Raw genomic sequence first — 17,500 nt, 5'->3', positions numbered from 1 at the left:
CCTGAGAGTATAGCCTTGCTGACATTCTGAAAATCATTGCCTTTTTTACTTACTTGTCTTTATTAGGGCAAACTCTCCATATTACTATGTTTTCTCCCTAGTATTTCGGTTCACTTTTTGTATTTCATTACAATTTTGCTTTTTCTCTTTGAGCCTGGGCTAGTAGAAAGCATTTGGTTGCGTGTCCCATTGACCTTTGCATTCAAAAAGAAAAAGCATAACTAAAGATGTCATGACGTAACCTTTGCTATCTGTCAATATTGTTTTCCTCTCTCTTTCCTTTTTTATTGGACTGCCTGGAATACTGTCGATTTCTGATACCGGAAACCGAAAAATATATATTGCGTCACTATTGGCAAATATTTTTTTTTTTTTTTTTTTTACCTCTTGTTCTCCGACCTTTTCCAAATTTTGTTAGACCTGTATTCATTATTCCATGTTTAGATTGATTTGATTCCTTAGCATAGTATTACTGTCCATCCGCCAAAAACATTGACTTTTGGTATTGTTGATGTCTTTACTGATTTGCTTTCCTTTTTCCATCGTAGGAGGGCTTCTTACAGCAAATGAACATGATTTTGACTAGTGTACCTGAAAAGTTAAGCCTTTCTTGCTAACCTGAGACATTCATGGATACATTTTGAGGTATGCATGAAGCCCTTGATCGTCAGTCACTGACATCTGCGCCCACTTCTCAGCTGTATTGTATTTATTGATTTTGTTTTCATGTTTTGTCTTCCGGCGTTTCTTTGTTTACAACGTTCCGTTCGCTGTCGACTGAAGATCCCTATACGTCGCGCCACTAGCGGCAGGAAAGGTGCCCTCGTCGAGTGCGATGGCGCCGGGGAAGAAGAAGAAGAAGAAGAAGAAGAAGAAGAAGAAGAAGAAGAAGAAGAAGAAGAAGAAGAAGAGGGGAGGAGGAGGGGAGGGGAGGAGGGGAGGAGGATGAGGAGGAGGAGGAGATCGGTTGTGACACTGAGTGGCAATAAGGGCTATCACATTCCCGCTACGGGACATGAAGCGCTCTGGTTGCGTAAATATGGGAATGCCAGTCGTCGTATACAGAAAACGCTTTATTAATTCTGCCATTGGATGCCAGCCAGCCAAGGAAGGAAATTGGACGGTCGTTGTCGATGGAGGCGGGAGTCCCGGCAGAAAGGCTTCTGGTTATTCTTACGGAGGCGAAGCGGCTTTGCATTTTCTTGCACCAGAGCTGGAATGTGAGGGAAAGGGAGGTGGGAATGGCGAGAGGGAGGTCCTCTGGAGGGGGTGGCATTGATGGCACTGCGGTAACGCGCGATTGCTGTTTTGGTAAGGATGGCAAGGAAGAAAATTGGGTGGGAAAAGATGCTGGAGGAGGAACGTGGAAGGGAAGGAGAAATGAAGGAAGAAGAGCTTTAAAAAGGAAGGATAAGAGAAGAAGAAATAGCAGGGAAATCTTAGAAAAGGTGTAAAAGGAGAAATAACTGTGAAGATAAGGAGGAGATAAAGTGGGAGGAGACACCAATAAAAGGAAAGATACGAAGAAGAGGGATTTGCAAGAGGTGAAGATACAGGAAGTAGAGGGGAACCTTGGAGGCAAGGGTTTATGAGAGAAGTTGGAACAAGAAGCAGTGGAAGATAGGAAGGGAGAAGGAAAATGAAGAGAAGAAAAATAGGGAGAATAGGAGAGCAGTAAGCACACGAGGCCATAGAAGATTGGGAAGAAATTGTTAAGAGTAAAAAGGAAAGAAGGAAGAACTAAAAGGAAGATCGTGAGAAAAACAAATAATAGGAGACACTGGGGAAAGGATAAAAATGAAGAAATAAAACCAAAGAACAGAGAGAACAGAATCAGCAAACAAGAGAAGGGAAAAAGGTTAGGGGACAAACAAACGACGATCATAAAACGTGGACGAAGAAGGAACCCAGAAGACAAGGAAAACAAGACCATAAATGAAGAAATGGAGTAAAATTCGGAACTAACAAGTAGGAGGAGGAGGAGGAGGAGGAGGAGTCACGAATGTGAAGGATAAGGAAAATAAACGAAACGATATTGCAGGAACGAATGACGAGCTAAGACTGACTGGGGAGGGAAAATAGGTAAACAAGTAAAAAATGCGCCGAAGTTTCTTCGGCGCAATCGAGTTTTCTGTACATCGTATAATCAAGACCACCAAAAATAGATCTTATCTTTCGGTGGTATCGGTATAATGCTGTATGAGCCGCGGTCCATAAATCTTTAACCACGGCCCGGTGGTGGCCTGTCCTATGTAGTTGCCAGATGCGCGGTTATGGTTAAATTTAATCTTAAATAAAATAAAAACTACTGAGGCTAGAGGGCTGCACTTTGGTATGTTTGATGATTGGAGGGTGGATGATCAACATACCAGTTTGCAGCCCTCTAGCCTCAATAGTTTTTAAGATCTGAAGGGGAGACAGAAAAAGTACGGAGAGAATAAAGTGTCGACGGACAGACAAAGCCGGCACAATAGTTTTCTTTTACAGAAAACTAAAAAGGGAATGAACGACCTTTAAAAACGAGAGGTAGTAAACAGGTGTAAAGATTAATTAAAACTTGAAGATTTCTAGAGAAAGTTTTTAAAATGAGACTTTTGAAATCTTGAACATTGCTTGAGAACGTTATTAAAAGGTGAATACGAATGTGGCTATAGATAACCTGAAGATTGCTTGAGAATATTTTTAAAAGGTGACTTTTGAAAATTTGAAGATTTCTGGAGAACGTTTTTAAAATGTGACCTCTGAAGATTTGAAGATTCCAGAGAACATTTTAGAAAAGTGACACACGAATGTGACTTTTGAAAACAAAAATTTTTAAGCAACGATTTTAAAAGGTGACATACGAATGTGGCTTTTGTAAAATGGATGATTTCTAGAGAACGTTTTTCAGTTATAGCAAACGAATTTGACTTCTGAAAACTCGGAGATTTCTTGAGAACGTTTGTAAAAGGTGAAATAGGAACGTGGCTTTTGAAAACGTGAAGATTTCTGGAAAACGTTTTTGAAAAGTGACACACGAATGTGACTCCTGAAAACTGAAATATTTAGGCAACGTTTTTAAAGGGTGACAAACGAATGTGACTCTTGGAAACTTGAAGATTTCTAGAGACCATTTTTAAAAGGTAACGTATGAATGTGACTCTTGGAAATTAAGATTTCTGGAGAACATTTTTTAAAGAGTGACATACGAATGTAACCTTTGCTAACATGAAGGTTTCTGGAAAACGTTTTTGAAAGGTGACAGAGGAATGTGACTTGTAAGACTTGAAGATTTTTAGAGAATGTTACTTTTTTTGAAAACTTGAATTCTAGAAAACTTTTTTAAAAAGTGACATATGAATATGGCTCTTGTAAAACTAATATTCCCAGGGAACGTTTTTCATAGGTGACATAAGAATGTGACTTCTGAAAATTTAGATTTCTAGAGACCGTTTTGAAAGGCAACATACGAATGTGGCGTCTGTATAACAAAGATTTCTGGACGACGTTTTTAAAATGCGACATACGGAAGTAACTTTTGAAAACTGGAAGATTTCTCGAGAACGTTTTTAAAAAATGAACCGCGACTGTGACTTTGTATAAAACTGGGAGATGTCTAGAAAACGTTTTTAAGAGACATACGAATGTGACTTTTGGAAACCTGGAATATTTCTAGAGGAAATTTTTAAAAAGTGACATACGTATGTGACTTTTGTAAAACTGGAAGATTTCTAGAGGACTTTTTTCAAAGGCTTAGGAATGTGACTTTAGAAAACTTGGAGATTTCTAGAGAACTTTTTTAAAAAGTGACATACGGAAGTAACTTTTGAAAAGTGGAAGATGTCTGGAGGACGTTTTTAAAAAGTGACATACGAATGTGACCCGTGTAAACTTGGAGATTTCAACACAACGTTTTTAAAAAGTGACACAGGAGTATGACTTGATGCAGATTGAGTACATAGAATGAATAAGAAAGGAGGGAAGAATTGTGATTATCAAATATCCTAGACTACAGGAAACACGGCAGTGGAAGAGAGCAGAACGAAACGTTTGAGTAGTTGTTAACGTTTTCTCTTCCGGCCCCGTAGATTAAAGCAGCAACTTTCTGTCTATTTTTCTTTGTGTAATTCCGGTCAAGGTCAAGCTACGAGGCTTTCATCGCTTTCAAAAGCTTCCCAATCAAAGCATTCCCGGCGTTTGCCTCTCTCTTTTTTTCAAACTGGTAATTAATGATTCCTATCCGCAAGGTCAAAACATTGTCTAGTGACCGCACGTTGGTATGGATGCGGCAACTCATACTACAAACATACACACACGTATGTATATATGTATAATATATATGTATATACATGTGTATATATATTTATATATGTACATTAAATATATGTTTATATATATATATATATATATATATATATATATATATATATATATATATATATATATATATATATATAGAGAGAGAGAGAGAGAGAGAGAGAGAGAGAGAGAGAGAGAGAGAGAGAGAGAGAGAGAGAGAGAGATATTTATATATATATATATATATATATATATATATATATATATATATATATATATATTGTGTGTGTGTATGTATGTATGTATGTATATACAGATGGTTGCACATATGGAAAATTGTTGTGGATATTTTTCTACATTATAAGTGTTAACTTGATGAAATGTGTTGATTCACTGATGAATGGAAAACTGTCCAAGCAAAATACCGGTGGAATTATATGTTTTAGAAACGCGTTAGAGAACTTGGCAATAGTGCTCTTAGATCGTAACTCTCAGCGATATCTATGAATTTCCCTTAAGGGGGTAGTGCGCAAGGTGCACTGTAGGCATTCAGTAAGGTTCTTTGCAGCGTCCCTTCGGCTAGTAACTGCAACCCCTTACATTCCTTTCACTATACCTCCGTTCATATTATCTTTCTTCCATATTATTTTTCACCCTCTCCTAACAATTGTTTCATGATGCAACTGCGAGGTTTTTCTCCTCTTACACCTTTTAAACCTTTCTATTCTCAATTTCCCCTTCACCGCTGATGACCTCATAGGTCCCAGAGCTTGACCTTTGGCCTAAATTCTATGTTCCATTCCATTCCATATCTTTGAATCAAGTGTCCCGATGGTCAGTCACAGCTTGCCTTAAAGTTGTTTGCATTATAACTTTCTAGGTTTCTTACCCCCCCCCCAAGGAGATTATATATTCTGGTCGGTTTACGTTTGTGATTTTTTGTCTGTTTAACTGCTTCTGTGGAGGATTTCACCAAAAAAAGTTATCTTAAATTTTTATGAAATTTGTATGAAATTTGAGTCTTGTCACTGGGAGCGAGTGATCAGATTTTCAGAGATAGAAATGTAATTTTGGAGTGGTTGGTTTGCTCAGCCTTGTTCTTGATGTTCTTAGGCAGCCGAATATATGCGCATGATTGCCGTGGATTTGGGTAGGCAAATTTCGCAATTGCTGCCGCCCACGCGCGGTGCACTGTAGGCATTACTTGAGGTTCTTTGCAGCGTCCGTTCGGCCTCTTGCTTCAGCCTTTTTCATTCCTTTTGCTATACCTTCGTTGATATTCTCTTTCTTCCATCTTACTTTCCACCCTTTCATAACAATTGTTTTATAGTGCAACTGTCATGTTTTCCTCCTGTTACGCCTTTAAAATCTTCTTTACTCTCAATTTCTCTTTCAATGCTGATTGACCTCTTAGACTTAAATTTCATATTCCACTCCACAATTACTGCTACAGAGAAAGTCAGACTTGAGGTTATCTCGACTCTGAACCAGGAAGATTTCTTTTGTCACCTCCAGCTAACCGTTTCTGGTTGCTAGAAATATGTTAAGTTTTCGAAAGGGTTTGACGTCACAGCAGTCATTCACATTGTGATTACTGTTTTCTTCTGGCATTGGTCATGCTTCTCTTTCTCTCTGCTTGGGTGAAATCTGCTAACCTGACCAAAAAGTCGATCATTGTAATTTTCTATACATTATTTTAAATAGCAATGTCTATTCTTGCAAGCAGAAATAAATACATTGGCAGCACAGAATGGAAAACTGAAAATGTGCAAACTGACGTTACAGTAATCACTTCCGAGTTTTGGAAATGGGACCATTAATTTAATTTTGGGAGCTGTCACCGACTTTGAGTGAGTCTGGCCCACTCGAGTGTGTGCATGGTTGATTCGCCCAGCTGCAAAGCGATATTTGATAGAAAGGAGACTTAGAATAATAGAACCAGTTCTCGCTGAATGGAATTCTCATTTCAGAATTTAAAAATGCTGTGCTCGACCAAAGCGACATTACTTTGTAAATCTAATGCCACCGGGAAATAACAGTGAAGTAACCGTTACCAAATAATTGTTATAAATTTTCAAGTATAAGTTGCAGTTCTGTCAAATATTGTTTTGCGAGATATTTTCCTCAGAGTGGCCAAATGTTTTTTTGAGACATTTTCTTTGTCGCCAACCAAAGATCGCCTTCTTGTTGCCTACATTGTTGCCAAGTGTTGCCTGACGTACGTTGCCACGATTATATATATATATATATATATATATATATATATATATATATATATATACAGTATACTTATATATATGTACATATAAATATGTATATGTTGAGGTAACAGTAAGTCATACCCCCCTAGCAGCAGGTGGCTCCAGAGAAATAAAAGCTCAACGGTCACTGCCATATTCATACTCTACCCATGCATATTTATGAATATATATAAAATAGAAATTAGAAATTACTTCAGAGTTTCCGGCGGCTCTTACCGACAAGCAGAGCTTCTCGGTGGAATTCACAAAAGTGTTCTTGCCCAAAACCGAAATGGAAAAGAGAAGAAAATTATTACAGTTAAACAGATCCCATAGTGGGTAGTGCCGTCAGTGCACTTCACTCGGTGCACTGTAGGCATTACTTAAGGTTCTTAGCAGCGTCCCTTCGGCCTCTAGCTGCAGTCCCTTTCATTCCTTATACTTTACCTCCGTTCCAATTCTCTTTTTTCCATTTGCTTTCCACCGTCTCCTAACAATTGTTTCATAGTTTATGTGCGAGGTTTTCCTCCTGTTATACAACTTTCAAACCTTTCTACTCACAGTTTGCCATTCAGCGCTGAATGACCTCATAGTTCCCAGCGCTTGGCCTTTGGCCTAAATGCTATATTCCATTCCATTCCACAATTAAACAGAGAACAGAAGTAATGAGATATTTCAGTTTCGAAGGTCTGAGGGCAGGATTTTTGCCAGTGTATTGCGTCAGTCATTTTACTTGGAAGTTGAACTCATCAGCTTTTTCGAACACCTCTTGTGTTTGTGTGTGTGTGTGTGTGTGTCTCTCTCTCTCGATGATTGTAAAATGCGGCACAAGGATGTTTATATATCAGTGAACGTAGTTAACATAAATAGCTGTATGTAACTGCATACACTTGCAACTCATAAACGTATGTAACTTCATACACATGGATGTAACTTCATACACACATGTAACTTCAAATACACTATGTAAATTCATACACGTTTGTGTAGCTTCATACACGTTTATGTAACTTTAAAAACGTGAATGTAACTTCACACACGTTTGTGTAACTTTATACACGTTTATGTAACTTTAAAAACGCCCCTGTAACTTCATATACGCTTATGTAACTTCATACACGTGTATGTAACTTTAAAAACGTATATGTAACTTCATATACGTTTATATAACTTCATACACGTGTATGTAACTTTAAAAACGTGTATGTAACTTCATACACGTTTATGTAACTTCATGCACGTGTATATAACTTCATACACTTTGTATGTAACTATAAGCGCGAACGTAACTTCATATACATTTTGTAAGTTCCTCGTTGGACGAGTCGGTAGAGTTCTCGGCTAGCACTCTGCTAGGCCCGAGTTCGAGTCTCCGGCCGGCCAATGAAGAATTAGAGGAATTTATTTCTGGTGATAGAAATTCATTTCTCGCTATAATGTGGTTCGGATTCCACAATAAGCTGTAGGTCCCGTTGCTAGGTAACCAATTGGTGCTTAGCCACGTAAAATAAGTCTAATCCTTCGGGGCAGCCCTAGGAGAGCTGTTAATCAACCCAGTGGTCTGGTTAAACTAAGGTATACTTAACTTTTTTTCATATACATTTTGTGGCTGTTAACGCCAGAGATGTTTCGTCCTGTCTTCTGTATAAAGTCTGCGCTTGAGAAAAGAGCAATGAAAAAAAAGAAGAATACATTGGAGAGGAAAAAATGAAAATCCGGCCGTGCGACTGAGTAGTTTCCTTTTCGATTTATGCAGGGGAAATTGAATAGGGAAAGGGCTCGGTAATTGGGTTGAAGTCTCCCTGATAAGACGATCAGTCTCTTTAATCGCGTCCAATTCCCTGCCGAATATGTTGCAGAGTCTCCGCTCCCTCCTTCCCTCCCTCCCTCCTCCCTGCTTGGCTCGGCGCTGTCCTGGCTTCATTTGTCACCATTCCGTCGTCACCCTCAGCTGTGACGCGAAATTTTCCTTGATTTTCCATTCTCTTTTCAGTCTCCCTGCTTCTCTTCTCTTCCCTTTCTTCCGTCCTTTACCCTCATTTCCATTCGTTTTGCATATTGCCCGCTCCTCCTCCTCCACGAATTTATCCATTTTCTGCCTTTTCCCCGTCTTCGCTTATCAGCCTTCCGTTGTGCGTGTTCCTGACAATCTGTTTTTCCTTTTCTCCATTTCACATTCTCTTGGTTTATTTATTTTTTCGGTCTTTCGTACTTCCATTTTATATTAATGTATTTTTTTTTTACATTTCACGATCCATTTCTTTACCTGTCACCTTCTATCAGTCATCTTCGTGAATGAGGTGTTCCGTTACTTTTCCTCCTCTCCCCCCACTGTGCCCCTGTCTTTTTTTCCCCCCTACTTCGAATGTGTAAAATGTATATTTTCGTAACTTATAATATTTATGGATGTAGAACTGATGCACATAGTGACATCATTCACTGAACAGTTACTTCCGTTCCTATAATTAGTATTCATCAATGCACGTTCCGCATGCTTCGTCTTTTAATTTTTTCGCGTGTTTATTTTAATGATTCACCCATGATTCAGCGGTTTACAATGAACTAACTCTCTCTCTCTCTCTCTCTCTCTCTCTCTCTCTCTCTCTCTCTCTCTCTCTCTCTCTCTCTCTCTCTCTAGAAACACCCCCGTTAAGCGAAGCGTCTAAAATTTACACACACACACACACACATGTATATGTATGTGTATATATATACATATATATATAATATATATATATATCTGTATATGTATGTATGTGTATTATATTATAAATATGTATACATATATAATATATATTGTGTGCGTGCGTGCTTGTGGAAAACAAAGGATTCCAATAAAAAAAGATACACTAATGAAAGTCCATCAAAGATGTTGCAGAGGTGAAGTTGAAGGAGATACAGAGCAGCAGCCGAAAGATGATGGATGCAGTTTTCACAAGTGTACTTTTCTTGCATGAGAATCCTTCTTTATATTATATTTACTTTGCCCGAACACTGTTCATCTAAGTCATGTATTCCGTGCATTTATTGCATATATAATTTTCAACAAATTTTCATCGCCATTCTGTCTGCATATTGAAGGTTTGTTGTGTGGGGAATTTGGTACATATAATTGAATTTTTGTGTGTATGCATTCAGCTTGTACTTGCAATCTTTAAAAAGAATTTGATCTAACAGATAACCTCCAGTTTGAAAATTATTCACCTGAAAATTCCATTTTTATGAAGGCCTTGTGTTCCAGTGTGTGTATCAGTGTGTCTTGCCTTATCGAAAGCGTCTTGAAATTTTATTCTCAGTCAGAATGAAACTGCCCTTTGCCATATTGTTAAATTATTAAAAAATATCGGGGGAGATTATTGATAAGGCTTCGATTTTCCCATTTTATGTATTACGAGTTTCACAGATTACAAGTCCCATCTTTTTCCTAGATACCGAATCCCGGAGGGGGATAGTGCCGCCAGTGCACCTGACGCGTTGCTCTGTAGGCATTGCTTAAGGTTCTTTGCAACGTCCCTTCGGCCCCTAGCTGCAACCCCTTTCATTCCTTTTACTGTACATCCGTTCATATTATCTTTCTTCCATCTCACTTTCCACCCTCTCCTACAGTTGTTTCATAGTGCAACTACGAGGTTTTCTTCCTGTTACACCTTTAAAATCTTCTTACTATCCATTTCCCTTTCAGCCCTGAATGCCCTCATAGGTCCCAGCACTTGGCGTGTGGCCTAAATTTTATATACCGTTCCATTCCAAAAAACAAGTCCTATCTTTTCCCCAGATCCTGAAAAAGATATTCTGATTTGGAATCTTTTTATTTTAAAGCCAGAAAAAAAGTTGGCGTTTTCGATATGAGCCTCTGATCTGGGAATTGAGACATTAGCCTTCGTTGAAGAGATGTTTCGTCATTCTGTCATATTCGGAGCTCGCGTTTCCTTTTCCCGCGGGTATTAACTTGTCGATACGTTATACATTTTATAGATGCGATTTAACGTTAAAATCAGTAAAGAACATTTAGTGATGCTTGAATCATGACGAATTTTGCAAGGGGAAAATTTAACATATTTGCTATAATCGATGAAATACGTTCTTCATTACACCATTAAAGATTTTGTAATGGTATGAAAATGTCATTGCAGCAGTACATGATCGAATGACATTGGTCGTATTTACCATATTAGCTCATTATGTCGAGCTTAGGTTGTTGACATTCAACAGTTTTTCGTGTTAGATTTACATGAGCGTGACGTCTATTTTCTGTGGAGAAAATTGGTTTTCAAGTCTCGTTGTTAGGTGCCTTAGTTGTCGTATGTCAGTCAAGATTTTGTTTATAATTATGATTAATTTTGAAATTCTCTCTCTCTTTGAAGTGAGATTCTCTTACCTTGTAAGGTTAAATCTGACAAATAGACGAGGTGAGACTAACGTGCTGTTGTGTGTTCGACAAGAGAGAGAGAGAGAGAGAGAGAGAGAGAGAGAGAGAGAGAGAGAGAGAGAGAGAGAGAGAGAGAGAGAGAGAGAGAATGTTTGGATTATAGTAAGAATGGCAGGCATACGGACAGGCACACAAACAGACAGTGTAGACAATGATTAATTTGAACGGTTTTGGCAGACAGGCAGATATCTAGCACTTATTAGAGAAAGGCAATAGACTGTTTTTACTTACAGTAAGATATTGTTATTATTATTAATAAAATTGTTTAACCAGACCACTGAGCTGATTAACAGCTCTCATAGAGCTGGCCATACAGTAAGATATAAATATGCTGAGGGTAAAAGTGTGATTTATATATATATATATATATATATATATATATATATATATATATATATATATATATATATATATATATGTATATATATATATATATATATATATATATATATATATATATATATGTATATATATATATATGTATGTGTATGTGTATGTATTATATATATATATATATATATATAAATATATAAAATGTAGAAAGTTAACAGTATATTTCAGAGTGTGTGTGTGTGTGTGTGTGCCTGAAGAGAGTAGAGTTGGTAAAAACTCTGAAAATGTAGAAAGTTAACTAACAGTATATTTCAGAGTTTTTAGCTGTCTCTCCCTTGCCTGAAGATGAGAGAGTTGGTTTCAAAGAAAACATTTCACTTTGTACATTTATATATATATATATATATATATAGATATAATTCTGTTTCAACAGAAAACATTTCATAGTCATATATATATATATATATATATATATATATATATATATATATATATATATATATATATATATATATATATATACATACATATATATATATATATATACATACATACATATATATATGAGAGGGGGGGGGGAGGAACTAATCACGGCTAAAATTCAGTAACGAAAACCTTGAAAGAGATCTTATTCATGTTCCAAGATCCGGTGGCCCTTTCATTCTGGAGAGGATGAGCCTCTTTCAGAGCGAAGAGCATTACGTAACTTTCACTTACGCCGTATCTTAACTTTGCATTTGTCTCTCTCTGGTCTTGATGATTTAAATGTGACGCTGGCCGTCCACCCCTCCCCTCCCTCCCCCAACCCCACCCATAAGGCGACCACACCATCTCCCCACTCGCACACACTTGGCCCGCTTCCAGCACTAATGGAGTTGGCAAGATTTTTGTTTGAACCAGAGTGCAAGTTATTATTAGTATCATTATTATCACTGTAGCCGATTTTATTGTTTTTGGAATACTACTACTACCACTACTACTTATTATTATTATTATTATTAACGTGACCAAAATGGCACATATATGGACTATCATAGGCCTTGGCCTCGGCAGGATTTGCTCTTAAATGAAGGTTGACAGTTAGAGCACGGTAAGCTTAAAGCGTATGACCTGTGTGGATCAATGGTAACACCTTGACCTCTCATTTGAAAAACCGGGATCAGTCCCATGTGGGTCTGAAATTTAAATAACTTCATATCTCCGCCGTTGTTGTTCGCCACCCTTAACCTCAATCTACACCTTAAATACTGTTTTTGGGCGACTTTACTCTGCTACTCTGCTATTTCCAGCCTTCGACTCTCATTACTAGAACATCCTAGAACATTCATTCAAATGATAATCCTGTTAAACTGCAATATTGCACATGATATTTGTAATCGTAAAAATTGGTTTGATTGTGATATGAAACTGCATTATTAGGCATGGCCTGCTTTTCTATTAAAATCTGATTTTCGTAAAATCACACTCACATATGAAATCAATTTAATTTTCACTTTGTACTCTGAAATATATTTATATTTGTATTATAAGTTTTGTCTCCCCTCATCCAGAGAGAGCTCGTGGATTTCCTCAAAAAATTGTATCTCAAATAGTATATTAATAATTTTATTAAGTACATTAATAGATAATTTAATTTATTTTTTCTTTTCTAATAACTGATCCTTTCTTTCTGTATGTCCTACTACCTTCTGTCACCTCTTCGTAATGAACACCATTTTCTTTGGAAGCTTGAATTTAAAGTCAGTGGCCCCTGCGGGCGTGTTCTATATGAATAGGGTTTATGCTCTAAATAATAATAATAATTTAATAATAATAATAATAATAATAATAATAATAATAATAAAGTACCAGATGTCTCTAAGATCCAGAACGCTTCGTTTCTACTGAGTTTCAAGTCGCTATAATTTTCTTTTACTTACAACGCAAGTCTTTCAGTGATGTGAGGAAACTTCATCGTTCTTGCTCATCCCTGGGCCTCTGATTTTGAAATCGAAGTCAAAAGCCTTTTTGGCAATTTACAAAAAGCAAAGGAAATAACATTATAAGTATGGATAAGGTAAAGGTTAATAATGAAACCAGGACACTTTTCAGGCGCTCCTAAGATGGTTGTTCCCGTTAAGAAGTCATTTTCCTTGTTCCCCTTCATTTCCACTCAGGAATTGGGAGCTGGGGATGAAGTTTCTCTCTCTCTCTCTCTCTCTGTTGACTCAATGTAAGTCTTTATGTAGGAAAAATATTTAAAGCACTTTAAGTTTTATGTATATAGATATTCACACACACACACACATATATATGTGTGTGTGTAATTTGTGTATATATATGTATGTATGTATTGTGTAAATACATGGGTGTGAGCTTTTCTGGGTGTGTACACTTTAATTTATCCCCAGTTTTGCTGAAATATTTTTGTAAAGTTTCTAAATTACGAAACATGCTACTAATGCTCTTTAGCCATCTATCTAATATACAGTATATATGTGTGTATATATATATATTATATATATATATATATATATATATATATATATATATATATATATATATATATATATATATATATATATATATATATATATTATATTATATATATATATATAGTAAACCACCCGTATTCGCATTCTCACGATTCACAGATTTCTCTGTGGAACGTATCTACCCATTATTCGCGGAAAATTCTCCCATTCGCGGTATTTTTCACTGAGAAACATTCACTAATTACTGTATTTTCATATCATTTTCATGACTAAATGCACTTTTTGTGATAAAACTATTATTAAAATACTCAGGGATAAGCATTTTTAGAGGGTTTTTCTTGTGTTTAAACTATCAAAATAGGCAGTTTTAAGTGTTTTTAGAGGGGTTTTAAGTATTCACGGATTTTAGCTATTCGTGGGGGGGTGCAGTACGCATCCCCCGCGAATACGGGGGTTTACTGTATATATGTGTGTGAGATTATTGCATAGTAATTGGATTATATCATTTTTATCGAGTTAAGGGAAAACCTCCTTCATTGTATTCGTAAAACTAGACTCGCACGTTTCAGCGCAACTATTGATTTGGTACATATGTTGTATCTATAAATAAGTTTCTAAATAAGATGACAAAGTTTTCATATCCGTTAATTTGTTCTTCACAGAACAGAAATTGACTTAGTAAATCCTTGCACTACTTCCATGGGGATTGGGATAGGAAAAGACGTGTAAAAGGAGTTCAAATAATAATTTTTTTTATAAATCTCTGTACTATTTTTGGAGAGAGAGAGAGAGAGAGAGAGAGAGAGAGAGAGAGAGAGAGAGAGAGAGAGAGAGAGAGAGAGAGAGAGAGAAATATCCATTGATGAGTGAACTATTTTGCTTCTTAACAATATCGTGTTACAAGTTTACATTTAAACTTGACAGTTTTTCGTATACCATCGCAAATACGGCAGTATTCAAGTAATTTTGCAAGTCATTTTGCAACTGTATTGTCCGTATAATGTGCGGCCTTTTCCTGATTGTTAATTGTGGTTGTTAAATGTGGAGTGCGTTACCCGGAGACTATATGCGTTACACTGGCCAAAATAAATATTTTGCTATTGGGGCATATTTACTCTTATGCAATTTCTGGTTGAAGTCAGTGGCATTTTCCATAGATACTATCTTATCAAGACTTTGAATCAGTCTATACTTCTTTTTCTTTTCTGGCAAGCTTCTCAGGAATAAGTAAAAATTGTTTAAGATTATTTTTCTAGTTGACGGACCGTTTCCCCACCTCTCGGCGGCGTCTTCAGAACTGGATTACAAATTGACATACATGATACATGTATGTCAGTTTGTAATCCAGTCTTGAAGACGCCACCGAGAGTGAGGAAACGGTCCGTCGACTAGGAAAAGAAGAAATGGAAAGAATCTTGAATAATTTTTTCTCATTCCTGAGAAGCTTGCCAGAAGAGAAAACGAAGTATAAACTGGTTCAAAGTCTTGACAAGAAGATGGTATTTGCGAACAATGCCATTAACTTCAATATAAATAAATTACAGAAGCACTACGTGTAATTTAATGCGATTACTGTTATTGAAGACCATGAGTATTCACGTTCTTTAAAGTTGAGGATAAAATAAGACCTTTTCCAATATTTATAAAGTGAAAAGAGGTTTATGTGAAAATTAAAAAATGTAAGAAATAAGAAACAGAGAACTAAGAGACATCCACAAATAAAACTACAGTAAAGTAAATAAAAATATGAAGGTCAAAGGTCATGGCGTTTAAGATAGCATTACAACCTCTCCTAAGCACAGAAGCATGTCTCCACAACATTATTGGAGGATCGAGTCGCCTTTACAAAGCTAGTAACAAGCCCTTTATAAGTCTAGAGCTACTATAGGACTTTGAAACGATAGCAATGTTTCCTCTTCAAATTAATCCTGTGGGGGATGGTACGTAGGATGTCTAACTATGGTTTAAGTCGTGATTACTACGGTTGGTTATAGCTAAAAGACAAGGTAATAAGTTTCTGTCACTATTGGAATACTTTTATTAATTTAGGTAGACCATACCTGTCGTCTAAATAGATATTGATGATTTAGACAAACATTAGGGCAAAAGTCCTATTCATATTATTGCGAGTTTACTTACATCATATTTTCCGTATGCTAGGTAAATATTCTTCTCTTGATTATTGTGTCTGCAAAATGAAACCAGAGTAAAAATGTCTTTTAAACCGAGGTGAAACTAAGTCTAGACACTTGCAGCCATTACTTAATATCTTGGAAACATGCAGTGCCGCATTTGCCTGAGGTAATGACTCATGAATCTTAAAACTGGATTTTCCATGAAAATCCAAGGCAGTTTCCTGGCCTGAGCTGTGAGACGGTCCCTCTCTCTCTCTCTCTCTCTCTCTCTCTCTTCTCTATGTTTGTGTGTGCTGTGTCCTCGAAAATACTGTTTTTCGGCTGTGTACATTAGAGACCCCTACTTAAAAACCACAGTTCTCTCTCTCTCTCTCTCTCGTTTATTTATTCATATAACTTTCATACTTTAGCACAAGACTCCGAATTCCCGAAATAAGTCGCCCTTTCCATAACCCATTCACAATCAGTCTCCCCGTTAGGTTACTTTCCGATGCTGCCCATTTGTCTTAACATTATCGGATCGATGTGAAGTGAGGAAGTGAGGCGGAATGTGAGGTAAAGGAAGGATCTCTCTCTCTCTCTCTCTCTCTCTCTCTCTCTCATTGCGTTGGGAGGGAAACTTTGTGATTGAAAATTGCTGGTAAGAATAACGAGAGAGAGAGAGAGAGAGAGAGAGAGAGAGAGAGAGAGAGAGAGAGAGAGAGAGAGATAACACGTATTTGAATTGAAATGCATAATTTTGCAGTCTGTTCATGTTACCTTCCGAAGGAGAACCTCTTTACCTATCATGAAAAATATTCTCTTCAAAAATAGTCCATGAGCCACATCGCACTTGACCCGGTAGGGGTACAGTACTACACTGCAGCGTCCCTTCTGGCCCCCCTACCAGCACCCACTTTTTAGAGCCTTTTACTTACCTCCATTCCCTCTTCCTTTCTTCCTTTCTTCAGTTTTGCTGTCCAACTACTCCAACCTCCTCTTTCCACTGTCAGAAGTAGTGATTAGCCGAATGTACCGCAGTTCCTGACTTGACAGCCTAAATTTCGTCAATCATCTGGTCGTACTGAACTAGTCAGCCTTTGGTTGAGTCAGATTTATAAACTGGCTGACTTTGTCTTGTGCTAGTCGTGACTTGGGAGTGTCGGCGGATTATTCAAGAGGGTTTATGCAAAAATTCTTCACCTACATTCCTGAAACTTCTTTACTTACCCTTGTAAAGATAATTATCCATGAAACAAGAGTGTGTGTAGAAGATAGAGGTGCAAACGATGCAGTGTTTGTAGTTGGTTTCACACGCTGATGTTGAGCCTTCTGTGTAGGTGTATTATTATTGTTGTTATATTCTTTGACCAGCTGGTCATGGCAGGTCGGAAGGCGTGCGTGGTTACGTGGAGTCTGTGGACGACTACGTGGTGGATGTGCTGAAACACTGCGATGACGTAAGGGCTGGATATCCCGGCCTTCCTTGCTTCATCGTCGGTCATTCTATGGTGAGTTATGCTTCTGTTCTAACTTTTTTATAGTTTACGTGAAAATTTTCTTTTTGAAAAGTTTTTGGTATTTTTCGCTTCATTAGGAGGAGGTTGACTTTGTTTGCTGTGCTGGAGCTGA

At 37.1% G+C, this 17,500-nt stretch overlaps 1 protein-coding gene across 1 annotated transcript in view; it reads left to right on the top strand.

Moving 5' to 3' along the window:
• LOC136837253 (monoglyceride lipase-like) overlaps positions 1–17,500 on the top strand; it is a 143,606-nt gene that overhangs the window by 122,122 nt on the left and 3,984 nt on the right. Inside the window, exon 3 of the mRNA XM_067101995.1 lies at positions 17,243–17,379. Coding sequence (XP_066958096.1) covers positions 17,243–17,379 — 137 coding nt within the window. The remainder of the gene's footprint in view (positions 1–17,242; positions 17,380–17,500) is intronic.

Source organism: Macrobrachium rosenbergii, chromosome 4, assembly GCF_040412425.1.
Source record: "Macrobrachium rosenbergii isolate ZJJX-2024 chromosome 4, ASM4041242v1, whole genome shotgun sequence".
Taxonomy (NCBI): Eukaryota; Metazoa; Arthropoda; class Malacostraca; order Decapoda; family Palaemonidae; genus Macrobrachium; species Macrobrachium rosenbergii.
Note: the sequence above shows the minus strand (reverse complement) of the source record. Positions and strands in the feature narration are given on the sequence as shown.